We start from the raw sequence: 27,006 nt of genomic DNA, 5'->3' as shown, positions 1-27,006 counted from the left end.
AAGGTGTTATGATAAAGAACAAGCCAATAAAGGTTTCTGTTTCATATCCACAAGTACAAAGAGACCTCATGGTTCAGGTTCACTAGTTGTTGGGTCAAAACGTGTTCGTAGTTGACACCAAACAAATACATTTATTGTTTGTCTATAAAAAAAAAAAAAAAAAAATGATAAGGAATCTCGACTAACAAACTTGTCCCAAAACCTTAAATGATACCTCGACTTTGAAAAGGATTCGTATTCACAAGACTTTACGATTAATCAATTTGATAAATAAATGCATTTTTGTGTTGCATGCGCGTATCATGACATATAAGTGCCATACACTACGTTAATGCAGTTTTTTCTCAATGTCTCGTTAGTCAGAATTATATATGTTTGTATTAACTTTGTAAATATTTTATGTATTCTATTTTATTTTTACATTGTTGTTATTTAGAGCTAAAGATTATATATTATACACTTAATGTCTGGTCACGAGGGACTGAATAGTTAGTTTTGTTTTCCCTCGAGTCTCGATGTTTCACATAACTTATTTCCCTGTAATATTCATGTAACTTATTTTTTCTGTCGGGATTTAGATTCAGCTAGTGTCACGTGGTCTTCTTTAAACCAATGAGAGTGTTCGTTATATCGGAACATTTCGTAGCTATATAACAAACGTAGAATATGTTCTTTATAAGTATTAAAGATTCATTGTTATAAAATAAATTAAATAGTACGCACGCTGTGATTGGTTGATAGCCATGTTTGCATGAGGGTATGTAAACACAGTTGTGACGTCACAACTTTCGTGTTTTCCCAGTACAAGTTCAAAAATTTACAGTTTCTTTCAAGGAAAAAAACGCCCCCAAAAATGTATTTTGAAGACGAAGTTCCAAATTTTGACTTGTGTCAGGGCCACAGACATAACCCTATGGTCTCATGCAGGTCTTTCTGATCGTAATATCATAAAAATCTCTCGTTGGTCACCGCAAAGAGAATTCCCTCAGGAGCTACAACACACGTCCTTCGTCAGGACAGCTGCGGTTGTTCAGCGACGTGCTTTCTCATGATTTAAATGCACCGCCCGATAAAGAATACAAGTATTTCAAGGAAACAGTCAGCAGCTTCAAACTTTTTCCAGCGATAGCTCTTCAGCTCCACAAAATATCTTCTCGAGGCGAGACGAAACGATCAACTTCGCTGCCATGTTTTCTGGCTGTCAAATTGAGCAAAACCACGTTTCTTTCAACCGAGAATTCCATTCACAGTGACACTTGTTATCCACTTTTGATCACTTTCGTAAAGACAATCAATTCTGAAATCTTTTATTAAGATTTCTATTCAATCTTTGGATATTTCTTTGTATTTGTTTTAAAGTTTTAGAATGATAAATGTTTAAAATAGCTAGCGATTCTTTCTCGCTTCACATTTGCCTCCTTGGCGTTTATTACACGAAATTTGATTGGCTAACGATCGAAGTTCGTAATGTATGGAGAATTTGTATTTTGATATGAGAATCAAATTCAAATAAAGATTTATTTTCTTGCAAGTGGTAATGTTTTCCCTTAGTATTTATTTTATAAAAGCAATAGGAAACTTTTTTCTCTGTGTTTACATAGCCTGATAGCAACACTCGGGGGGTTGGGAGAATTCTCGACAGTTATGCAAACCCTCGACTACGTCTCGGGTTTGCATAACTGTCTCGAATTCTCCCAACCTCCCCTCGTGTTGCTATCAGGCTATGTAGACACGGAAAAAGTTTTCTATTGCTTAAATGTTACGGGACAACAATCAAACAAATATCATTCCTCTTTAAAAATTATTTATTATCGATCAATTAATTATTAACCTAAGAAACTTGCATTTTATTTCCCAACCGAAAAATAAGATACATATACATAGATTTAACTAGTGTCACGTGATTATTAATTATTCTCTTTCGTTTAAGCAAAGCAAAAGTATTGAAGGCGATGGCCTCCTTCAGATTTCAGTACTTTTTCATCTTCTTGCTTTTAAACTTCTTCGAAATCGTACAGCAAGGTAAAGAATGTCTTTAATTTTCAATATTTTTTTGTTCAAATGATCTGCAAAACGAATAGTCTTATCTGACTGTCTGATACCGTCATAAACGATCGTGAACGTTTTTTTCCCTAAAAAGCAATTTCAGTCCTCTTTAATTTCTTGTATGAAACCATTTAATCACTATCTAGACATCATTGCAAGAAAAGTGCCCGTAATTGTAAGTGCCGTAGTATAGAACACATAAAATGCTTCTAGGAAACATAAAGGGCCTTCTTACTAGTGGCTTTCTTCAAATCTTTGTTTGCCTACCCTTTGAAGCATTCGTATATAAAATTATATCAAAATCAGCCAATGTCGTTTAATAAGACGGGTTTACGTGTCCTTGTATATCGATTGACTGAACATATAAATTGCAATACGAACATAATCTACACAGAGTCAGTCGAATAAGCAGTAGGTGTATATAATGTCGGCCATTTTGGATTTAGAAACAAATTGTAGTTTATGAAATGGGTGTGTTCTATTTAATCATAAGAAAGGGTCTAAGATGTCGTTTTCAGCATATGTATGCATCTTCTCAGGTGGTTTTCATATTTACGCTTTGTAAACACACTCGATCACCAGCGATGGGACTGATTTTTTCTACAGAATACCACAGGTGGCCCAAGCTTGGTTTCTGTGGTGTCCTGTTATAAGGAAATGTATGGGGAATCATCAAAAATTTCAATAAAATCATCAAAACGTGAAATAAAGCCTCGAAATTTTACCCTATCATTGAGAAATAGCACATCATTGAGAACTTCTCTTATTTCTTACTGGTGGGGAAAAAAATCCTTAAAACGGGCTAAATTCAAAAAATAACCACGCAGAGCGAAAGAAGTGCTATTTCTCAATGATAGGGTAAAATTTCGACGCTTTATTTCACATTTTGATGATTTTATTGAAATTTTTGATGATTCCCCATACATTTCCTTATAACAGGACACCACAGAAACCAAGCTTGGGCTACCTGTGGATATACTTAATGTAATACATTCATCACTGCAGACAGCAGCTCAATGTTACCATATAATAGCAAACATATATCTATGCCTTATTATTTTCTTCTTTTTTTAAAGTATACTCAATCAAGGGTCCAAAAGATATCAACGGTTGTATTGGAGAAGATGCCTTGTTTATGTGGAATACGAAGGGTCAAAAAGAAATCTTTTTTGCCAGATGGGGAATACGAAAGGGAAACATCCCCGATCCTCAGTTTATCAGCGTTAATTCATATGATGGAAGGGTGCACATAAACAAAGATATTGGCGACACGTTGAAAAGAAGAGTAGAATTTCTTGGAAACTTGATAATAGGTCGTGCTTGGTTCGTGTTGAAGAACCTTACTATCAATGACACTAATGAATACATTGCAAGCATCAGTGACGATGAATCTGGAGACCTACCATATTATGTGCGCCTAATGGTTACAAAGAAGGGAAAAGGTAAGCCATGCACTTTTATGGGAGTAATATAACTCATCTCATTTCATGTTATGCACTAGTCAGTTGTTTCCACCACCCCCCCACCCCCGCGGTATGTGGGGATTTTGTCGGGCAATATAGGGAGAATTACCGTAGCTTTGAGCAAATTCCGTTCTCTACCCCCCGGGGGATTTTTTGGAAATACCAATCGCCTTCCCCGTACCTCACGTGGAAATGGAAGTTGGGAGTCTGGAACTGAGTTTCTGCTTTCAAGATGGCGGACATGGACGACCACCACGAAGTCCACGAGGTAATGATATATTTGCATGTTTTTTGTTATTTAAATGTACTTTTCTTCATACTGATTGGATATTTCGTATTAGATTCTTAACTTCCAATTAAATGCGCTGTTTTTTATTGATTTTTCCAGAATCTGCTAAGATTTTGGAAAAACTTTTTCGCCAAATGTGCCGTACAAGAGGCTGAAGATTATGCAGAAAAGTTCGCTCGTGAAAGGTCTGTATGAAAGCTTATTTTAACCCAATATTCATTGTATTTTATAAGAATTAAACTTTCTTTTATAATAATACTCAATAATGTGTCGTATGATATATTTCTTTTAGAATGCAAAAAGAGATGGTTCGTGATTTGAACAGAGAAATTCTCAAAGAAATCGGTATTTCTACAGTAGGCGACTCAGTTGCGAATTTAAAGTATGCAAAAGAGGTATGTACACATAGAATATAATTTAAGAGCGTAAAGACAGAAAATTTTCTATTTATTGTCTCATTATGGTTCCAGTCAAATTTGGAAATATTATCAATTATTTATTTATTGTTAATAGATATATCAATATTATAGCAACAACAAATAATAATGATGATAATTCATGAACATAAGCTTAATTAACATTCTTTCCCAAACTTCAGATACCTTCATCTGTTGACTTTGCTGAAGAAAGTAAAAAGGTATGATTGCAAAGGCAAAAAATATCAAGGTGATAATTAATTTTTGGGACAAGTTTTGTTGTAATCATGCTACCACATGTACAGTATAGCACCATCATAGCCACATGGATGTGATATCATATAATTTTGCATTGCTAAACACTTTTTAAAATCATGAAATATTTATTTTTGAAAAGGTAGAAAACATAAACTCTTCAGTCAAAAGCATTTCTCTGTTTCCATTGTGCTCTCAAGTCTAATGTTTGATGAAATTAAAGTTGATATTCCAAACTAATGTCAAGTTCTTTTATTTTCTCTCTCTCCCTCTTTTCTCAACTTCTGAAAGAATGAGTGATAGCAAATCAATAACCATAAGTAATCATTATCGTGACCTCTGAGGGTAGGGGATTTGCATTTTATTTCTGCCCTGGTTGCTGGAGGATTTGTCTTAGATTGCCATGCATCATTTGCTAATTCCCCCACCATGTCCCGGGGGTGGGGGGGTGGTGGAAACAACTGACTAGTGCATTATAAACGTCTGAGTTCTAAACATTTATCCACAGACAAAGGAGGATGGTTCACTAGCATGCTTTGCGCGCCGTACTCATTATACATCTGTCTTTAGCGTTTGGTTGAAAAATTTCCTCTCGACGGCGATTTTCCACGATTATTTCACCAAACAAAAATAGCAGCCGTTTGCTTATTAAATATTTTCTGCATCCATACCGATGAACAATAGAAAGTTTGAAAATTTCTGTGGGACCTAGTTCGGCATTTTTGTAATTTTTGCCATAGGAAAAATCAAAATATGCCGTATCAATGAATGGATAGAAAAAGATAAAAGTTGTTTTGACGAAATTAATTAAACGAAGAAAACTCCAACCAAACAATCTAGATCTCATCTGTACAACAACAACAAGTTTTTTCAAAGAAAGGGACATACCCCTGCGTTAGAATGACCATGGTACCATGGTTTTTCATTGTCAACCATGGTCAACCATGTTTTGACTTTGGTCTAACCATGGTGGCTGACCATGATCAGAAAATAATGATGACCATGGCACACTGTCAACCATGGTCAAAAGACATTTTGCTTGATTTTACCAAAAAAAAGACATTAATTGATATAAATATGGGAAAACATAAGAAACAAAAGCTAAAAATGAGTATTTAAATATTCTAAATTAATTTAATTTACATTTTTTTTCATGACCATGTTACACAGTCAACCACAGTCAAAGTATAATAATGATGACCATGGCACACAGTCAACCATGGTCAAACAACATTTTCTTTGATTTTACCCAAAAAAAGGCATACATTGATTTAAATATAAGAAAATATAAGGAACAAAAGCTAAAATCAATGTTTAAATATTTTAAATATGTTTAATTTGTATTCATTGTCATGACCATGTTACACTGTCAACCATGGTCAAAGTTTATTATAATGATGATGATGGCACACAGTCAACCATGGTCAAAAGACATTTGGTTTGGTTTTCTTAAAAAAAACTTAAATTGATCAAAAAATGAGAAAATATAATGAATGTTAAATCTAAAAATCAATTCCTAAATATATATATAAAAAATTGGTTTACATTATTGTTATGACCATGCATGTTACACAGTCAACCATGGTCAAAGTGTTAATAATGTTGACCATGGTACACAGTCAACCATGGTCAAAGTGTTAATAATGATGACCATGGTACACAGTTAACCATGGTCGAAGTGTTAATAATGTTGACCATGGTACACAGTCAACCATGGTCAAAGTGTTAAAAATGATGATCATGGCACACAGTCAATATATAAGGAACATTTAAACATAAGAATCAATTTTCATGTTACACTATCAACCATGGTCAAAATATGTTAATGCCCGGATAACCATGGTACACAGTCAACCATGGTCAGCCAGAATATCTGAGTTATCATAACTCTCTACCCATTTGCTAGCAAAAATGTCAACTTTTTCCTTAGAAACTAACAAGAGACTAACACCATATACTTGTAAGTAAGTATGTAAGTGAGGCCTTTTAAAAGTTAACCTTTACAATGTAAAAATTCGTTTTTGAAATCCATATCTTAGATTACCAGTGCATTTCGAATAAACTTCCACACAATACATTATTGAAAAATATGCTTATTTATTTCCTGTTACTGTTACCCACTGCTGCAACTATTTCCAGTGCATTTAAAATATAAACATCTTCAAATCCATCTCTACACATTTGCAAGTCTTTCTTTCCACAAAGGCACTCTACTGTGACCGTGAGTGGACTGGTGATTAGCCGGTATGTACGCGGGCTCATAGTCTGTGTTTTGGTGCCTAATGTTATTCACCGGGTAACCGTTTCTTGTAGAGAAAAATACCGTATAATCTCTGTTCAAAAGAAGTTTTTATGAGTTTTGGAAGCTGAATTTGCTCAGCAAGAGTTTGATATCATGCAATGGGTTCAATTTTTACTTTCCTGGATTGCAAAATCGGTGGCTGATCATGAGGACATGGATTGAATCACTATCAGGCATGTGCATTGAGACTCTTATTTTGCTTTTCACTTTTTATTCAAACCCAATTTATTCTGGAGTTAACTGGCTGGAATCTTGCTCTTCGTGGCTTTAAGCATTTTAATGAGGTTTGTCAATGAAGCTGAATGCCTGGCTGGCTTTTCGAAAGCATGAAACAACATTTATGTTTCGAAATACGACTTGAATCGTTTACGTTCTTGTTGAGCTCTTTGGTAATTAATATAGCGAACCAGAATGCTAGCAAGTGCACGTAACTCATATACAATTACAGAACATTAATTATTTTATATCTTTCCACATTGATTTTAAGGTTCAAGAAAGATCTGTTACAAGAAGTAATGTACAGAGCCGAGAAAATATTTTTATAGGCTAAAAAACCCACGTACAAGGAATTATAGTGGGGAATCAAAATTCACAACATACTTAGAAAAAGTCTTGCAGAAGCTATTACAAATTGAACTTCTCTCTTTATGACAATTTATTTCTCATTTAGTGAGAAAATTATGAATTTTTTCAAGGTCTTGCAATTATTCATTTATACTTAACAAAACTGTATGGAAAAAGTATTTTTAAGCAAAGTCATTTTATCTGTTTCTTTGATCAATTTTCTTTAAAAGAATTCTAGTTAGCACATTAAAATGCATAAACAGATTGGCTGTATACATAATCAAGTTATTTCATTGAGTGTATTATAATATGACAAAATATAAATAATTCTAAAAATTATTACCATACTGTAGATGTGCATTAAGCATTGAAAAGAAAGTACAGTAAGTTGTCAGGACAAAAGAGCACCAGGCCAACCAAATTTCATGATAGTAACTTTAGTGTAGAAACAAAAATTTTGGCTAATATTTACATGCTGATTGTATTCAAATTATTTTCTGTTGCATTAAAAAAATGAGTGCAAATATTTGTTTGAAAAGGCAATAATTGTTTTATTTATTTTGTTCCTTCTATTAATGAGTGAATTATACTACTGCTCAGTATGATTTGCACCCTGATATTGTATATTTATGTAGGTTTTTCTTGACCATGCTGTACGGGTGCTGTTTGCAAACGTGGTTGACCATGGTAAACCATGGTATTGATATTGCTTTCAAACATGGTTGACCATGGTCTACCATGGTATTGATTTTGCTTTTAAACATGGTTGACCATGGTATACCATGGTATTGATTTTGCTTTCAAATATGGTTGACCATGGTAAACCATGGTATTGATATTGCTTTCAAACATGGTTGACCATGGTCTACCATGGTATGGATTTTGTTTTTAAACATGGTTGACCATGGTCAAACCATGGTTGTTCTTTTACATAGCAAGACACTAACTGACCATGGTTGACCATGGTTAAACTTGTGCAATTTAACGTTCATGGTTGACCATGGTCAAAACATGGTCAAATCATGGACAAACCATGGTCAACCATGTTTGCTTGACCATGTTCTAACATGTTTTAATCATGTTTGACCATGGTTTGACCATGGTCCTGACGCAGGGGCTACTAATTGAGAATCAATTATTTTTTTAAATGACTATGTGAATTATTTTAACCTATCAAAGGGTTGTCAAATTCTGGTTAGAAAAGTAGGGGTCACCATGCATTTAAAAGAAATAATAAGGCTTAAAGATCGTTAACAAATGATGACGTCATGATTTTACTAACACCAGGAAATTTTTTTTTTTTCAAATGATTTTGAGAAATTTCTAATTGAAATCGTCCTAAATGACTGTCACTCTGTTTCTTTACTAAAATATACCCAATTCTACCATGACTTTAATAGTTGGCTATAATATATATAATTTTTTAGCTTCGTGCTCCCTATTTTCAATCAGTAGGTACATAAAGATTGTGTCCATATTCTTTTCAAAACCAATTATTTTTTATAAATTTCATTTCACAAGGCTAATTTAGCATTTACTCTATCATTTAGACGAAGAAAAAATAGGGGTATCCAGGCGTTTTTAAGAGATACGAATTTTTAAAGAACATTATTAGGGATAAATCTTATGCCGAATGCGTGACAAGCGTTACGCAGCATACAAAACGGCGTGACAAACTCTGTTTTCGGCGCGTTTGCACGTCAAACTAAACATGCTGCTTCCTGCCATGCAAGCAAAAAACACAGAGAAAAACTCGACATTTATAAGCTTTATAGTTCCAGGAAGACTATTGGGTTTGAAGTGAAGTTATTATTGACTTTTTACTTAACAGCAGAAAGGAATTTCTGAAATATTTGGTACGTAATAAGATGATTTTTTAGATTGAGAACTCCAAAGTAAAAGAATTTCATGATGAAAGTGTTTAGCGACCAAAAAAAGATTTTCAAAACTATAATTACACACCTAGATATTAATAAATGGTAAATTTTCAATTTCATATGTATTTCTTGCTTGTTTTTATTCAAGTTTTATAGGATATTAAATCTAAAGAAACGGTAAAAAGCTTTATTATTGAAAGGATTTGGTTTTTTAGAACTATGAGTCTGCCATCTTTTCACTGAAACTTGCCCAAAAAACTTGATTCTTTGTCAATAATACTTAAACCTTAGCAAATTATCTCTTTAACAAGCCTGGGTTACTTAAGATCGTTTTCTGCTTTAACTTTTATTGAAAATAAACGTTTTGTTTCGTGCAATTCGAGTAATAAATTTTGAAATTCCTCGAATGTAGATGCGCAGTAGTGTGCGCGTGGACAATAGTAGGCACCGTCCTTAAGGCGATTTAAGAAGAAAATATGATGACATTTTGGGTATTTTAAGGGCGATTTAAAGCAACTAAAGTGATTTAAGAGAGCAAAGTTAGTTTCTTATAAATAAATAAATAAAATGGTTTATCTAATTAAAGGTAAAAAAAGGACTGTCTTATTTATACCACTTACGGTATCTAACAGGTGCCAGTATAAAAGCAGAAATGCCAATGCAAACTGTGATTGATTAATAGAGAGACTTGTCTCAGTAGCCTTGGTTCCCCAGTTTGCATTGGCATTTCTGATCTTATACTGCCACCTGTTAGATACCATAAATGGTTTGAATAAGGGTGTTAGCACATCCTAGCATGCTCACACTAAACCTATGAACATAAATTAGTACAAAATATTGCTAAGTTACGCTATTTTGATTTTGTTTTGTCTGCGTAGATATTAGTGCTATTAGCAACAATTAATTCTCTCATGCGTTTAGTGCAAGTACTCAAGCAGCTAACATTTCTCACTATGATAACCAGTGTTTATTATAGCAAAAACAATATAGTGGCTTAACCTGTAGAAGCAGTCATATGATAGTTGTGAAAATGGTCTATCATTTCTGTTTCTAAGTAATGTTTAATAAACGAGCAGGAGTGTTTTATCGGGTATAAAACACGAGGCGCAGCCGAGTGGTTTTAGACCCGATAAAACACGATCTGCGAGATTATTGAACGGCTTAGAAAACTTATGATGTTTGTTCTCATTGTGTACCGATTTTTTTACGAAATGAACCAAGTTTGATAGAGAAAATCCAAGTTAAAGTTTATGCAAATGAAGATGAATCTTTATCAGATTTAAAATCACCTTCATGGTCATGATTTCTATTGTGTTTTCTTCATGAATTATTAATGAGTTTTCTAACTCTTAATAGACTCTTTGCCCTGATTCCCAAAACAATAAGCTGTATTTTCTCATGTGAAAAAAACTCATTATTTTGTCCTCCAGTTCAATTCCTCTTGGGAATCAGTGTAAAGAGTCTATACCATCATAACAACACTGGAGTAAGCAGACTTTGAAACCCACAAGTTTAATATCTAACACTACTAGTTTCATTCCATTGTTTTATATTGATTTGTGTTCAGGTCAAATGACATCATTATGACAACAGAGGCAAAATCTGATTTCTTTCATAGAAACTAGCTTATAAGTTTATATATATTAAGCCTTAATTGCCTACAAAATATTCTAAAAACAGTACCATATAAGCTTAAGCTTATATACCTAATGCAAATCTAATGTTTTACATACCAAAGATGAAGTTTAAGAAAGTATGAGCTTAGACAATAGAAATCTTCAAAAAGGTTTCAGAAACTGTTTTTGCTGTTTCCTTGATGATCCTCACACGAAAACTTGGTTGTTGACACATAAGCTCAATCTTTTTATATCAGCTTAACTTTCCTTCTCAGGAACCTATCCTATTCGATGCTTTACGTCAGACCTTAACCAGCAAAATACTCCCAATCCATATCAGCTTCCATAAGCAAGTTTTTTTCTGAATTCAAACACTTCTTCTGACAATCGTCGAGACTCAAAAGCATTTGTTACTACTTTTTTGGTTGATAAAAAAACTTGGAAGGTGTCTTTGACACAGCGTACGTCTTTCTCGTCCTCTTGCTGACTTTTTCAACATCTACAAGAAATCCGCCATTTTGTTCGTTACCAGTCCTTTCAAGCTTTCAAGTACACTTCCCGTAAAAGTCTCAAGACGTCCCGAATCCCGCGAGTATGACTATGGCGGAAAGAGTGTTAAAAGAGGTTTCAAAGGACCTTTTGATTTCTTGCCTCGTACGAAACCGTAGGGAGAATCTTCCTATCGGCAATGCAGCTAGTGATCCACTCCATCGAAACTGATACAGTTTGATCTGGAAGTCCGGGCAATTTCATGCTCTGCAAGCCCTCTTTAAAGATCACGTCACCCCATTTGTCGGCTGCGACTACTCCTCCAAACTTGAGAAATTTTTCTCGTTGTAACTTACTGTCCTTACCGACGAAGAACATCCGTCTTTTATATTATCCTCTCTTCCAATATTTGGAAGACCTACAACAGAGAGAATCTGGGGCGAGAAGTTGTAATTACAACCACAGTTCCTTGCGCGCCAAAATATTTCCAAATGGCGAATGTTATACTCTGGTCTGTGGCGAATCATGAGGGTCTGGGTACGAGCGCTCTCATTGGTCAATTTCGATCAATTTGAGATTGTTGTGTTGTTTTTGTCAGCCATGTTTTCTGTTCGTAAGGGAAGGAAGAAATTTGTGCAAAAAGAGACATGTAAATTCTAAGTTTGTATTCCATTGTACAACATGTATGTTCTCAGTGGTTTGGATACGTAGCTTACGAAGACTGAGGCGTTTTAGTGTGATTTTTGTGGATTTAGCGGATATTGAATTTTACAGAGCGTTGTTCGACATGACGAACAAACAAGATCCAAGATGACTGCCTACGATATTAAATAACGATTGTACTCGTAAACCTGTATTCCGCAGAACATAATATATAGGCTAAGCCACACAGAAATTGTTGAATGACGTACTTTACGTGGTCATATCGAGATTCGGGGTGCATGTTCAGAGAACGGCTTCTTGAAAAATTTTGATCAGTAAATGAAGGAGATGAAGAAAGAAATTATCAAAACTTCTTGATTCAAATATATTGCGGATTATAATCCCAAAAGGAGAACGAAAACTTTTCACATCACTATGAAAAGATTGTCAAGGACTTCTTTGATAATATTCGTCGAAACTGAAGCCATATCTGTGTTATGAAACAAAAATGGGATATTTTACTTCACTTGTGGCACGTGATTTATGTCATAAACCAAACATAAATTTCACAAGGCTATAATCGCAAAAAAGGACAAAAGTTTTTGTGCTTATTATGAAAACTAGAATATACCCTACCTAAGCCACGAAGGACTGACTGGTAGTACTTATTAGGACTGGATAGAAGAGTTCTGACCTTCAGGTAAGCTGGAAAATTTTGTGAAAGTTTTGAGTTTGAAAACGCATGATGTGTATACTTAACATTGCTATTTAATTACATAATTGACATACATGTGTCTAAAATCATTGATACAGGTAAAGATTGCACGAATCTTGTTGTATGATAGTGTACATATTTTCAATAATCTTACTATTTACGGTTTTAATCACTACAATGTATTTACAATAATTTGAACTACATTGTTCATACATGAGATATAATAAATTGTTCAAAAATACAGTGGTTTCACTCTGACACTTTGTCAATTTTAAGTTTAGGAAGTGAGCCCCTTTGTTCTTTGTTGTGCTTGGTTTTTACTGCCAATTCTCCAAAATAATGCACAACCTTCTCTTGCTTTTCAGATAAACCTGGTCCAGTATCACTGTAATCTTCAGTATCTTCATCACTGTCTTGTTCATCATCTGCTGATGTACCTGATTTGGGAACATATTCTTTAGTGAATGTCAACTTGGCTTTTTCACAAACTGTAGTTGTCAATTCTCGTAACAGAGAAGTGCAAATTGTACAGCTTCCAGATTTCTTGCATAACTTGTGGACAATGTGACTGCATGGTAATCGAATGGATTCTTGATCAGGAAGTATGAAATTCTTGCAACAGTGGCAAAACATCCTTAGCGACGGTGATGTGTCTTCTCGTGTACACCCTTGACAACTTGTAATTTTCATCTGTTTCTGTGCTGGTGTCAAACTGTCATTCAAGCGCTCCAATAAAACTGCTTTTGTGCCGATAGTGTTGAGGTTGTACATGCTGCATAGAGATTTCAGCTCTTCTTTGTATAATGCTTTCAATCGTATGCTTCCAAGATTAGGGACAAGGCAAAGCTGATGAAACATGTGGCCACATTTTAATCTGATGCGGCTTTTGCACTTGATGGAACCATCTAACAGGCCTTCACAAATAGAACAAACAACAGCACAAGATGGAAGAGAACATGGCAGTGGGAATAGATTTGCTGGAACAAGCCCAAAGACTTTGGTCTGATATGACAGCAGGCCTGTGGTTTTGTCAAAAGTTGCTGCTTCTTCAAGTGGAATCTCTTCCTCTCCTAAACACTTATTGAAAAGTATTTTCAGGAATGATGTTGCATCTTCCACAAGAGCAAAGAACTTTGGTCCCGTGCTAGGCATTAGGTTATGGGTGTAGCAGTCAAGGGGACGAACTTTATACACATCATGGATTGATGCAACTTCCTCTTTCATCAAGTCAACTGTAATGGCACTGCTTTGAACTTGTTCTTCGGTATCATGTGGTTTGGTATGTGCAGATAACACTAGAATAATTTTTTATAAAAACTACATTAGGAGATGTCTAATACGATGTGTATAATATATTCCACTTGTATAAGTGAATTAACAGTAGAAAATAGTTTTTATAAAGAAAGTTCACACATGTGGATATTTTTTAAGTGTGCAGACATCCACCTGTATTCCACCCTAGAATGTCTAATAAGTTATTTATTTATCCAACTAATTTAATTCTTCACAAAAGAAGACTTTGAGTAAAATGTTTTTCTTTGTGTGACATTTTACGTGACCCAAACTAGTTTTCAAAAACTGTGTTTTTTACTGTACAAAATAACCGAGAGTGAAAATACCGTAGCATCTTTGTACTTGCTCCAGTCTTTCTTTTGTGATATTTTTACTTTACTGATTATAGCTGGATAATAAATTCTGGTACCATTGCAAATATTATACCTGAGAAAAACAATTCGCAGACAACTTCAGAAAACTCTGGCATCATCTTAAAAAACTCTGTGAGCATGGGATGATTTGTGTCTTGCCAGTATTTCAGGCGGGAAAGGAATACCATACAGGCATCTCTGTAATGGTGTTTACCCAAACGAGCAAACATTATTTCTAGCCGTAGAAGTATGAGATGCCATGAATCTTTATCATTGGCCTTGAATGCTGGGATAATATCCAGAGCTAGACCTAGATATTCCTCAAAGAAGTTGACCAACATTTGTACTGCAGGTGTCCACTTTCTTTATTTATCAGCATGTGAAAAAGATATTGAGAGTTAAAAAGTTAGAGAGTTATAAATTTAAGTCAAAGTATCCATAAAGGGAGTGTTAAGGAATCTGTACTACATTGGGATAAGAGTAGGAAATTGTCTATACCAATCAGGCTCACAATCTCTATATCATGCTTCAGTCCCTGTTTGTTTCAACGCTCAGTGTATCATGTGATCTGTATATAAGATGGTTACTACTGGTTACCTGTTTGGATTCTGTTCAATGTTGGCCAGTGTTTCATTTCTGATCAGTGCCCAGGCCTCTCGCAAAAGGTTAAGATAAAATGTCTGCCTCCCAAAGCGACAGTTTGGTCTACAGGAGTGTAAAAATAGTGTACACAATCACTAAGCGATAACACATTGCTAGAGAAACACTAAAAGCATGTACCCTTATTTAAATACTGCTTAGTGTTATCTCTACTTTTTTCTATTGCCTAATAAGCTCTTTTAATATTGATTAATGAAAATTGTCATCAATATAAGAAGTCATGTATGGAATTTAGCTATTACTATTAACAATACATACCTAATGGGGACGGATCTTGGATGAAGGTAAAGATACAAAGGTTTGATGATATAGTCATAGAAGTGTATCCAAAGACCAGAATGGGCACTTTTCCCCATGTGGAAATTAGCTTCAAAATAAATGTTTTGCACATAAAGGGTGAGCACCAAAGTGAATAAGATAAATTAATGATTATTATTACTATTATTATAACAACTATAAGGATGACTCCTATGGGAAGCTACCATTTGTATGAATAACACTTATGAAACAATACATGTTTTACAATTTAACTTACAAATTTCATGACGCTGATCGGTTGACTTTTATCATCAATAAGAGGACAGACAGATAGAGCTGTCGTCATTGAGCATGCGCTCTTTTGATCACCAGAAAAGAGAAGTTTATAATTTTTCTTGTTTTTTTTATTGTAATTAACAAATTGACATCAGATTTTTATGTGTCTGTCCTCTTATTGACAATAAATTTCGCCATCACATTGTCAAAGTTGTATGCAGATCCACTCAGGTGCGCCACCCTCGTTGATCCACACTACTTTGACAATGCGATGATGCAATTTATCGTCAATAAGAGGACACACATATAAAAATCTGATGTCAATTAAATTGTTAATTGGTACTCTATTGCCAAATTGGAGTGGGAATGTGTTAAAGGGCAGTTTCTTTTATATTTGCTTATCATTATGCAGCAGTTTTTAGTTGATGTTAATTTTGATTACCTGGAAAGGGCACAAGAGTTTTTGCCAGTTCTTCATCATATCTGTAAATGATTCTCATTGTATCTCTAAAAATGGGGAAATCACCAGGAACAGGAACACATTTGTTTTCAAACAACTTTGGATATTTTGAAACCAATTCACACCAAACAGTTTTTAGGTCTGGTACTGTCTTGACAGCTCCTACAGATATGAACACATTAAAGGCATTAATGCACTTGTTGTAGAATAATTTTATAATAATAAAGCCCAAAGTAAAGTATATTCAATGCTAAAAAGTGAATTAAATCAAAATAAAAACTAAAAGTTTGTCATATTAACCATAACAAGCTCTTAATTTTTATTTCTATTTCATACCTGGTTTACAATCCAAAAGATGTACATTTTTTAGTGCTGTCCCTCCATCTACTTTTGCAAAGGGATGGACCCCATATCGATGGCAGTGGATTGGATTGTTGGCAAATTCTTGCAGCCTTTTAACATCTTTTTCAATGACCTTTAATAGACATAATAATTTTGTCTTATTGGATATCGATTGATATAGCTATTACAATAAGCATATACAAATTATTAGTACCTCAATGACCCTTTGTTCCAGATGTGCCTCCCTTTCTTCAAATGATGCAAGCTCATTTACTCTGTTTTCTAGAGCACCTCTTGATTTTGCTACCCAAATACTCATGTATGAAGCTTCTTGTGATACTATTAGGGTGTTTTGCATTAATTCCAGCATTTTTTGCTTGTTGATAACCTAAATGGTAACATCAAATATAGCTTTTATTTTTATTTTGATTATAAATTCTGTTTTAGGTATTTAGTCCTTACATTATTCCATAGACATAACATGCACTTTGAGTTGTATAAACAACATTCACCCACCCCCATCAGCCCCCTAATTCCTCTACCTGTTCATTCCTAACCACACCTCTGAAATACAGAAAACTCACCAATGGATCATTCACTGGTGTACTAATTTGTGAGACCTCAGATGCCATTGGGGTATTTCTGATATGGATCCATGTTGCAAAATTATGCGTTTGTTTTGATGTCTCACCAGGGAGCACAGGTGTAAATATGAAGTTGCTTCGATTAAAATCGTCAGCTAAAATTACAGGTGTCTGTGGGTTTGTTTCAGTGAGATCCTACAAAGAAATAGTTAACTAAGTATGGCTATGACAAACATTTGAAACATTTAGTAAACTCTCATTTTTAGAGCTAGTGGTTGCAATAAACTTGTAAAATAGTAATTATGATACAGATACTTAGTAGACTGCAATTTTACTGATTTTAATTATTTTGTGTTTATTAAACCCATTACACACTAACATTCAATTTTCTATTTTACTGCAGGTTTATTGCAATCACTCTAGCTATAAAAGATTGTCTATTTCTTTCTTTTTCTTTTTCCTTTCTTCTTTAAATTAGTTGAGATCAATGTTTTAGTTTTGTAAAACGGTCTAAGCTTGGTTCTATAGCTAGTTTAATTTTATTGCAAAGTATGACGTAGTGTCTAGACATCCATAACAATCATGCAAAATAAACCTGATAAACCGTGGCAAGCTTTTGTTGATGTAGCTGTACGTTACTTTTCTCCTGCCTTCTTGATGTTGTCTCTGACTTGCAAACACCAGCGTGGTTCAACAACTCCAGAGGCTGCCTTGTTACTCCTTCATATCGCAGATACCTGTTCATCGGCAAGTAACATTCACTGGCTTTCTGGCTGTGGAAATTTAACAACGTAGCTATGAGATGGTAGGCTCTGGTCTCGGCAAGGTTCACTCTCTTATCGGATCTTGCATTTTTAGACATCGAAAGAACCTTGCATCCAGACCAAAGCCCTTCAAGATTTGCATCTCCACAGAGTCGGCGAAGATCTTCTATCGACTTAAACTTGCGATCGTTCCTCACGGAAAAGGTGTGAAGTTTGGAAATAGAATTTCCAAGTTGCTCTTTGAATATGAAAAAGAATATCAAACCATTTTTTTTTTTTTTACGATTCGGTACATCACATGCTCATTTATTTCATTATACTTATTATTATTATTTAATCTTACCAAAAGTTCTCTCACACGGGTCTTCATCTTGGGGAATGTTTTCTTTTTCTCGCTCTGCTAGATTGACCTGGCACGAACTGTCTTCATGTGTTTTTTGGGTTCTTCCCAGAAGATATGCCAAGTAAATCCTTTCTTCTGGAGCTAAAACACTGGGAATCGTATCAAGAGCTTCTATTCTAGTATTAGTCGAGGAAAGAGCCAATGCGAGTATTTGCTGCAAAACGACGAAACTTTTTTTTGTATATTTGTTGTCACTTTTACGTAGTACGTCAATCGATTAGCGTGTCGAAAACAATGGTTTCATTGGGTTCGTATTCAAATAGTATACTTACGGAAAATTCCTCAGGTGTGAGAACTTGCTTATTTTCTTTAAACCACGTAGAGAGATTGTTGAATAAAACACTTGATATTCCTTTTGGACACGGTTTCAAAGGTACAGGTGGCATATTTTTGTTTTTATCGCGATTATCGCTACTAGTATTTTTGATTTTTCTAATTTTACGTGGCTGTTCATCTTTGCTTTTTTTCTGCCAGAACTTTTTTCTTTTTCTTCCTAGGTGAGTTTTTGTCATCTTGGGTTTTTCTACATGATTTTTACTTTTTTTTTTGAAAATGTTTGTGATAAAAACAAAAATTTAAATATCCCGCTCTTGTTCTTTAAATTCGTGGTGGCTATAGCAACCACGCGAAAATCTTCTTACCCTACCCTAGAGTTTCGATTTTGTAATATTGAAATCGAGGCGTGCAGGCGCGTCAAAATTTCAACCGAGAGAGACTAAACCCTAATCAAACATTTGCCACAGACCAGTATACTGTTTTGTGAATGACTTTTCGGATGGTTTGTTTTCTTTGAATTTCACAGCGCATTACAATAGTCAGTGTAATAACACCACTAAAATGGAGGAGATGACTAGCTGTAAACTAGGGTGAGCTGCATGCGAATGTGAACGTGATCGGAATGAAGAGACTTTAATTCCTATGGCTGCATGGCGTTAGCTCGCAAGTGAGTAGATAATGTTCTAGAATGTTCTCGATCTGCCTGTAAAGTACGTCTTATTTATCAAACATAGTAAAAGCTTTCATTAATAAAGTCAAATGTGTCTAGGTATACAAGTGTATGTGTATTTCTAGGCCTTAAAGTTCCAGCATTATTCATATACATATGCTTACTTAGCTAAATTTTCTGAGGCAAATTTAAAGATGAGTTGCAAAAAATATAAGCTTAAATCAAATGCACGTAAAGAGGAATCAGTGCTTTATATAGTTTGTATGATTTTGGAGTAGTGATGACGTGGTCTGCGATAAAAACTTTCTAAGAACCTCAGTAATCTCAGTCAAAAAAGTATTGGTTGGAAAATCAAATATTCTTATTTACCAAAAACCACATATTTTAGCAAGATTGACTTCAATATACATTAAGACTTATTGAATTTTAAAACATTATCCATTTTAAAATTATCTAACATCAAATGACCCAACAGAGATAAATAAAACTTAGTATGGCAGCTTATATCAGTAAGGTATTCTGGCTGCTCGTATATAGCACATGTCTTAATATTATTTACATATTATATCTGTTTATTTTCATATTATGAGTACATATCAGTTTGTTATTATATATATGATTATAGAGTACAAACGCTAAAAGTGTGCAACACTTGATGATGATTATGATGATGATCATTTAGCTTTATTACCATAATTTTTCAAAGTTATTTACAATATAATATTGAAACAGGTATTGGTAATTGCTACTCAGTAGTAAATAGTGCTAATTAAACAATAGAAAACAATAGGATTAGCATAATTTAGTATTTAGTGGTATTTATGTTACACACTTATAGTGTTTGTACTCTAAGTGACATGTCTTAAATATTTACATAATGTTATATGTCTAGTTTATGCCAGTTTTTTATTATTTATATGACTATGAGTGCTTCACTATAATAGCTAGGACATTTGCATTGAGGTGTCATGAACCTCTGCTACCAGAATTCCTTTGTTTTGTTCATTTCATCAATTTTCTTATTTTTCTCACGAGGGAATTTGCAAAGCATTCTGGTAATGGTGGTCAAATAATGCATGAATGCATGAATGATAGAAGTAATGAAAACAAAAATGCAAAAAATAAGTCTGAAAAGATCAAACTTAAGGCATTTTAAGGCAACTTTAGGCGATTTAAGGCGATTTAAGGCGATTTAAGGCGATTTAAGGCGATTTAAGGCGATTTAAGGCGATTTAAGGCGATTTAAGGCGATTTAAGGTGATTTAAGGCGACTTAAGGCAACTTAATGACCCGGGGTAGGCCTTATATTGTTAGACATATTCATAATTTTGTTCTTAAAAAAATAATTCATAGATAGTCTATTATACTACACATGGTTATGGGTAATCGATATCAGATGGTTTTTTGAATGTCAATAATTATTTACCATATTCTTAGTCACAAACTAATCCAACGCTGTCTTTTTTAATTAAAACCTAGCCCCATGTAGTGACCTTATCTAACCACGAAATGTTAATAGGAAGTCAGGTTAGCTTTTTATAGACGAACCTACACAGCTTTTAACACACACTGAATCGACTTATTATTGAGGAATTAATTCATACAAATCAAGCAGATCTTGCAAATCTTTAATGATTACAGACAATCGTAAACCGATCTTGAATATAGCATGAGGTTTAAGCGCTTGGTATTTTTGTTATTCATCATTCTTCCATTTTTCCTTAAGTTATTAAAGTTATAGAATTATTTACTTACATATTCTCTCTGTTCCACCTTATTAACCAACCAACCAATTATAAACCAACCTTCAAGTCAACATAGCAACCAATCACTATTTGGTCATACTACTACCACTACAACAACAAATGAGGCAAACAGAATAACTGAAACTAAAAAAATAAAATTGTGCTGCACATTCTTGCAGTGCTCATGGGTATACCGCTGACCACTTTCGTGAAGAGCAGCCATTTTTCCCGTTACTCCATATCTCGTATATATTCAAGTACACATATATCGAAAATATGAATCAAAACTTGCAGATATAAAGAAACGAAAATAAGAGAAAAAAATTATCCACCATATAGAGTTAAGCCCAGACAACCGGTAAAACTAGAGTGCTCACACTAAATAATAATAATAATAATAATAACTTTATTTAAGTCTCTATCTTCTAGCCGGGCACAAGTACCCTACTAATCGGGGAGACTAAATCCGTGAAACAAATACCAATTTTTAGCACTAAATAGTGATAATTGAACAATAGAAAACAAATGATTCTGTATGAAATAGTACTAATTAGTACTATTTAATATTCACGGTTTTAGTGCGTGCACTCTACAAGGATCCCGAGCGATATTGTTTTAATTATTACGTTTTCCCTCTACAGAAAAACCAACAGAAGGGCCTTCTCCAACCCCAGACACTACAGCTGTTCCTCCGAACATTACAAGTAAGGCTTTGATGGCCTCAACATACATAAAACACTAGAATACCGATATACAGTTATAATATGCACATATTATAGTGATTTTTATATTGTAAATTTTATATTGTCCATTTTAATTGACATAACTTTCTTTCTTTCTTTTCTTTTTTTTTTTTTTTTTTTTTAATATCAATGTTAGTCTGTACTCTGCACCTTTATAGTATTTTACTCTTCTATATTCCAGATAAATAGTGAAAAAATAGTATTTTTGCATCAGTTCCTTAATTTTGTTAGTTTTGCATAAATAATTTAACAATAGCTTGTTAAACCTTTTTTGGCAGGCTGGAGTCAATCGCGACTGTACGGTAGAAAGAGAGAGAGAGAGAGAGAGAGCTAATTATCACCAAAGTACGTCGCATTTCAATGACATCACTCGCCTGTGTATAAGGATTCAGCAGTCTGAATAAACGCACATCATAAATCTGTACCTTATTTTATTTCTTTTATTATTGCTATAGGAGCACCGACCACTAAAGCAACTACATTTTCGAACATTACAAGTAAGTTCACTAATAAGTAATCATGTTATATTAATATTTAGTAGCATTTGAATTTATAACGTTTAACTTATATGAATATAAGTTTTTTAAAATGCCAGTCTTTACTCTGCACGTTCATAATATACTCTTATGTTTACTCTTCTGTATTCCTGATACGTTTCCTTAAATATTGTATTTGCATCATTTCCTTGATTTTGTTCAATTTCAATATTGGTATCAATATTGTCATTCAATATGGGTGACTAGCTCTCACTGAGCCTGGCCTTGGTTGCTCCGAAATGGACTGTCAATATTACGTACAGATCGATCACACATTTATTTGAGTGGAGATAATTTCATGAGGTAGATTTGGTAGTAGGATATAACTACATATGGTTTTTGAAAGATATATTGAAAACTCAAAATTTGAATTCACTTTGACGGAAATGAATGAGAAAATGAAAGTTTGTCTGCTGCTAGGCTATGGAAATGAGCTAAGATGAGCTAACCATTGGAGTAGAATGTTATACATAAGCTGAAGGTTTAGAGTTTAGAGTTGATTTGTTTTGTCACGAGCGAAAATAAACTTTGTGAATGCCACAACAAAAAATCAAAATAGGACAAGGATGCTTTTAATGAAGCCTATGGCTTATTCTAGTACAAGCAACCTTTACTATGTTACAAAGTTCTTTTCATTGATTGCGGAGCCCCATACTTAAGAAAAAATGGTAAACCATCGAGTTGATTTTTTATGGTTTGGCTGACGTCACTTCCGTCCGTCCGTCCGGGCGTGTACACAACACAGGAATCCCGCTTAATGTCAAAGCAAAACTACTTCAAACAATCGTATGTATATGTATTTTTTGACAGGCATTTTTCTCAACGAATCGAGAAATCAAAGACTTTCTCTCAAAACTTTTTGTATTTCTATCGATAAGCTTAATTTATTTTAATGCTGGAGGAAATATAACATGAAGAGCATATTACAAAAAAATATTCGTCCTTTATTTAGCTTTGTAAATCTTTAACAATTCGGTTGTTTTTAACCAGCTATCGTATGTTTTTCGTTCAAGAAAAAGCTTTGTTCGCCTCCTATCGCGGGTCCAGTCGGCAAAACAAAGAAGACTTTCATTCAATAATTTTATATTTTTCTACACGGATAATTTATTTAATCATTAAAGGAAATATAAATTTTTACCAAATATTCAACTGATTATTAAGCTGTTCGAGCAAGTATGATTATAAAATTGAGCTTAAAGTGCACATGAACCCTTCGACAATACTTTCAGTACTGATTCTGCATAAAGTAAATAGTTGATTGGTAAAATATTTCTTGATTTGAGTGATGCGTCTTTAAGTTATGAAGGTTTATACTTCCAATATGTTAATGATGATGACGTCAGGTAAGGTATTTGAGTGTTTTTGTTGTAACTAGTAATACTAAATGCTGGCCATTTTGAAAATAAAAATTGTAAATAGCTTTCATGTAAACCATGAGTAAAATAATGATGCTTTTTAAATACTGTTTCTATGAACCAGTTCGATTTTGTATATTTGATTAAGCCTTAATAGACGTCACACTCATTAGCATATTGGAAGTATAAACCTTCATAACTTAGAAACGCATCACTCAAATCAAGAAATATTTTACCATTCAACTATTTACTTCGTGTAGAATCAGTACTGAAAGTATTGTCGAAGGGTTCATGTGCACTTTAAATTTGTGTTCTTGAAATATGTTATTGTATAAAGACCTACTAGACTTTCACTCTAAAAAGCTAAAAAATATTCAAAAACATTACAAACGCCAATTTACTGCCAAAGAAATGAGTCATTTTGTATTTTGCATTGCCTTTTGCATTATTTTTTATTTTGTCTCAGTTGTTCTTGTCAACTGTTTAAATGAATGTAAGCTTTGTTTTTTTAAGTAAACCTCATTTTTTGCTCACCTTGACCAGTTTTCAAGTCTGTTTTTTGGTCTTGATTTGTCCTAATTTTCGATCTCAATGAAAGACATCCGAGGTAAATTTCACTAAACTTGATATTGTATTGGATTATCTGTAGTTAGCCTTCGTTTTTCTTTAAGTAAAAGAGATTCAAAGCCTGAAACTGTCGGCCTTGGAAAACTTTTTGTCGAAGAATCTTCCATGAACAAAACTAGCCCCTGGGGGTGGTGGTAAGTTGTGTACAAAATTCCTAAGTGGGAGAGTATACTCGCGCAAAAAAAAAAAAAAAAAAAAAAAAAAAAAAAAAACGGTGTAGTGCATTTTGATTCGATTTCACTGCATGGTTTTTATTATGGGAGAAATTATCATCATTTCGAATAAAAATAAATTGAAGATTTTTTCCCCGATCTTATTTTTACCTTTCAGTTTCATTCAAATTGTTCTCCCTGTGACTTCCGTATCGGGAGCTCCGCTTTTAGGCAGTGCCTAAATATATATTAGCATATTTACATTAATATTTTAAATTGTATCATATAGCTAGTTAAATAATGTTAGATGATGTACAGAATTATAGAGTAATCAATGGATACAAATGATAATTAAAATAGGTTTCGCTTAGAAGAGTAGTAGAAAACAATTCCTTATATTATTTATTTGTTGTTTCTTTTTTCGTTCGATTTGTCTTGTTTTTGCGTTTTGCTGAAACACTGGTATACGGCTCATCTTGTTTTTAGCCTTCATTGTCTGACATTCCCGTCACAGATACTTAACAGCATGTTCATGAACCTGAAACACCGTAGTAAATAAAGAGAAAGAAAGATGGAGGGGGATGCTAAAAAGCACTTTTGTTTTAAAAATTGTTGTTTTTCTTCATAAGGGAACTCAAACTTATTTTATATTTATCTTTGTACTCTATTTAACTTTTGATTAACCTAACTATTTCTCTTTTAAGCACCACCCGAACCGAACTCGTCGAACATACTAAGGCACATTAAGGGTTACTTAATATTAATGGATATTGCACTGGTTTTGTGGCACGTTTCAATTTAGGTAAAGGTCGCACTTAATATTAAAAATAATACTTATAGATGTTTATTACAGCTTGAATTTGACTAATTTCATTTATTACTACTTCAATTGCAAGCTTTTAAAATTGTTTTCTCTTATTTTATTTTCCAGGGTCTTTGTTCCAACGAAAAGATGAAGAGGGACAAAATCATTAAAGGATTGCTACAAATCTTAAAAGGGGTTGAACAGAATTACTTTGCGATGGCTTTCGCAATAATTAAAACTTTGTTATGCGTGCTTGGAGGTAATGGTAATACCAAAAACATTTTTAGAGCACTTGATATATATTAACCTATACATTAAAACTGAGTGGATGCTGCGATAGACCCCTCATGGAGTTTCAAACCAAAACTACCAAAATTCTTTTTAAAAGCTCTTTTCACATTAAAATGTAAAGCTACTGAAGAGGATTTTGGTTGTGTGAGGTATGAGGGGTCATCATACTCAGGTCTATTGCTTTGCATGAGTGAAATATTCAAGATGAGAAATAAACCAAAGTACAAATCAGAATCCGAAATGAAAAATGAAACCATATGCAAAGCAACGTGGAAATAAATAAGCAAAAAAAAACAAAAACAAAAAACAAAAAAAAAAAAACAAAAAAAAAAACAAAAACAAAAAACAACTGATAATAATAATAACTATAATACCAATGATAATAATAGCAATAATAATACTCTTATTCGTAATTTAATAATCGAATTTTTTATCTTCGTTTTCCTTCGTTTGTTTGTTTTTGTTTGTAAATTATGCGTATTTGCGTGTGTCTTCAAGTAGTCAGTTGAAAATAACATATTTGTAGTAAGATTTACATATCTAAATGAAAAAGAAATGAAATAAAGTTTCCATTCTAATTATTTTGTTTATTTCAACTTTAACTCATTCTATAAGTATTGCTCTTAGTGAAGTTGCGGATACATTATCTTTCTAAGCATTTCCCCAGTTATATCAAGTCATTGTCAGATCAGATGTATGCTCATTTAAAGCTATGCAAAGCTTTCACTATCAGAAGATATTATTATTATTACTATTGTTATTATTATTATTATTATTATTATAATTAAGGTATCACACATTTATGTTTTTATTTTATTTACTTTTTAACCCTTTTCTAAACTTCTTATAGAATAACCACCATTTCATTAATATTTATTATTAAAGAAATGTATTATTTATTTAATATTTCCGTAATATTCACAGAACACTGCAAAAACAGTCATTGGAAACGGGAATTTAGTTAAGGAATATAAAACGCACGCGCCTACCTCGTTCCGTTGATATAATAAGCTGGAAGCTCATGAGGTTAAGCAAGAGACAAGCAACTTCAGGAATCCAAGGCGTAGCTGAGCTTTTCTCTTGTTTATCACAGTACAGAGACATAACAGTAGCTTTTGCATAGCTTTTATAAAATATTTGCGGGAGCGTGTCCCTGTCCTTTGATATAAACACGGTAGCCAGCTAATCAGCGCGCGTAAAATATTTCATAATGCAATTCACAGTTGAAAGAGCCTACGTAGCAAGCAGTTGATCTAAGCTATTCATTAAAAATACAATGAATTTACAACAGAACACAAATTATCTGAATACATTACATCAACTGAGTACTATATGTAAAAATATCCCATCTATATTATAAATTGACAAATACAACATTTGGCTGTTTCTGATTGGTCAGTGAGCGATTCGGTTAGATTCGAAAGTACATGGGGATTTCTTTTCTTCTTACTTCCTACCTTGGATTTTTTTTATTTTGAAACTTCCATTTTTTGGTTTTAATTTCTAGTGTTGACTGAGGAAATATAAAAAGAAAATGAACGTCGTTATAAATACTAACCGGCTTGTGAAAAACCATAACTTTGCAGTACGATTGGAAATAAAGTATGAGGTATTTTTACATCGAAACTATTGCATTGCTGATTTCATTGGTAGCTCTTTCAAAAGGTAATCCTACGCAATTAAGGTCGTTCTGTTTAATTTGGCTAATTGTATTTGTTTCATGCGGATGATATGAATAC

At 33.6% G+C, this 27,006-nt stretch overlaps 3 protein-coding genes and 2 long non-coding RNA genes across 18 annotated transcripts in view; 3 read left to right on the top strand and 2 right to left on the bottom strand.

The window, feature by feature from the left end:
* Positions 1-72: 72 nt before the first annotated feature.
* Positions 73-1,550, bottom strand: LOC148913525 (uncharacterized). Its single transcript, XR_016119952.1, has 2 exons — positions 724-1,550; positions 73-142 (listed from the first exon to the last, which is right to left on the bottom strand). It is a non-coding gene; the product is annotated as an uncharacterized LOC148913525 (long non-coding RNA).
* Positions 1,551-1,884: 334 nt separating this feature from the next.
* LOC148913523 (uncharacterized) lies at positions 1,885-25,848 on the top strand. 9 transcript variants are annotated; one of them, XR_016119946.1, is made up of 8 exons: positions 3,544-3,777; positions 3,898-3,983; positions 4,091-4,193; positions 4,397-4,435; positions 21,400-21,462; positions 21,957-21,998; positions 24,876-24,973; positions 25,103-25,241. XR_016119946.1 is itself a non-coding variant. In XM_089031065.1 (7 exons), exons 1-7 carry the CDS (start codon positions 3,742-3,744, stop codon positions 25,280-25,282), a joined length of 549 nt encoding a protein of 182 aa, XP_088887191.1. In that variant the 5' UTR covers positions 3,529-3,741; the 3' UTR covers positions 25,283-25,848. The 9 variants fall into 9 exon arrangements, 6 of the variants coding, with proteins under 6 accessions (XP_088887182.1, XP_088887187.1, XP_088887196.1 ...); XM_089031065.1 differs by lacking the exon at positions 24,876-24,973 and having other exon boundaries at positions 3,529-3,777; positions 25,103-25,848; XM_089031051.1 differs by lacking the exons at positions 3,544-3,777; positions 3,898-3,983; positions 4,091-4,193; positions 4,397-4,435 and adding exons at positions 1,886-2,022; positions 3,123-3,488.
* LOC116299263 (uncharacterized) lies at positions 9,487-14,916 on the top strand. 2 transcript variants are annotated; one of them, XR_016119950.1, is made up of 3 exons: positions 10,244-10,258; positions 10,551-12,659; positions 13,040-14,916. It is a non-coding gene; the product is annotated as an uncharacterized LOC116299263 (long non-coding RNA). The 2 variants fall into 2 exon arrangements; XR_004197450.2 differs by having other exon boundaries at positions 9,487-12,659.
* Positions 12,710-18,579, bottom strand: LOC148913524 (uncharacterized). Its single transcript, XM_089030980.1, has 11 exons — positions 18,340-18,579; positions 18,008-18,221; positions 17,496-17,902; positions 16,901-17,095; positions 16,531-16,704; positions 16,311-16,449; positions 15,957-16,136; positions 15,239-15,347; positions 14,918-15,025; positions 14,394-14,683; positions 12,710-13,969 (listed from the first exon to the last, which is right to left on the bottom strand). Exons 1-11 carry the CDS (start codon positions 18,577-18,579, stop codon positions 12,924-12,926), a joined length of 3,102 nt encoding a protein of 1,033 aa, XP_088887106.1. The 3' UTR covers positions 12,710-12,923.
* Positions 25,849-25,959: 111 nt separating the features above from the next.
* Positions 25,960-27,006, top strand: part of LOC148913511 (limbic system-associated membrane protein-like) — a 73,244-nt gene continuing 72,197 nt past the window's right edge. For all 5 annotated transcript variants that reach the window (XM_089031006.1, XM_089031017.1, XM_089031000.1 and 2 more), the window contains exon 1: positions 25,960-26,932. In XM_089031006.1, coding sequence (XP_088887132.1) covers positions 26,872-26,932 — 61 coding nt within the window. In that variant the 5' untranslated portion in view covers positions 25,960-26,871. The remainder of the gene's footprint in view (positions 26,933-27,006) is intronic.

The sequence above is a fragment of the Actinia tenebrosa genome, unplaced genomic scaffold, assembly GCF_029948245.1.
Source record: "Actinia tenebrosa isolate PJP-AT-01 unplaced genomic scaffold, QUT_ActTen_1.0 PGA_scaffold0__85_contigs__length_37466705, whole genome shotgun sequence".
Lineage (NCBI taxonomy): Eukaryota > Metazoa > Cnidaria > Anthozoa > Actiniaria > Actiniidae > Actinia > Actinia tenebrosa.
The sequence above is the reverse complement of the archived record's forward strand: the minus strand, read 5'-3'. Positions and strand labels throughout refer to the sequence as shown.

Excerpts from the sequence above, each read along its gene's own strand:
- LOC148913523 (XM_089031051.1), top strand. The coding sequence starts at position 1,953 with ATGGCCTCCTTCAGATTTCAGTACTTTTTCATCTTCTTGCTTTTAAAC. Across the intron at positions 3,489-21,399 it reads GGTTACAAAGAAGGGAAAAG|AAAAACCAACAGAAGGGCCT; the intron begins GTAAGCCATGCA and ends TTCCCTCTACAG. Across the intron at positions 21,999-24,875 it reads TACATTTTCGAACATTACAA|CACCACCCGAACCGAACTCG; the intron begins GTAAGTTCACTA and ends TTCTCTTTTAAG.
- LOC148913524 (XM_089030980.1), bottom strand. The coding sequence starts at position 18,579 with ATGACAAAAACTCACCTAGGAAGAAAAAGAAAAAAGTTCTGGCAGAAA. Across the intron at positions 17,096-17,495 it reads AGCTTGCCACGGTTTATCAG|GATCTCACTGAAACAAACCC; the intron begins GTTTATTTTGCA and ends ATTTCTTTGTAG. Across the intron at positions 13,970-14,393 it reads CTGCGAATTGTTTTTCTCAG|TGTTATCTGCACATACCAAA; the intron begins GTATAATATTTG and ends AAATTATTCTAG.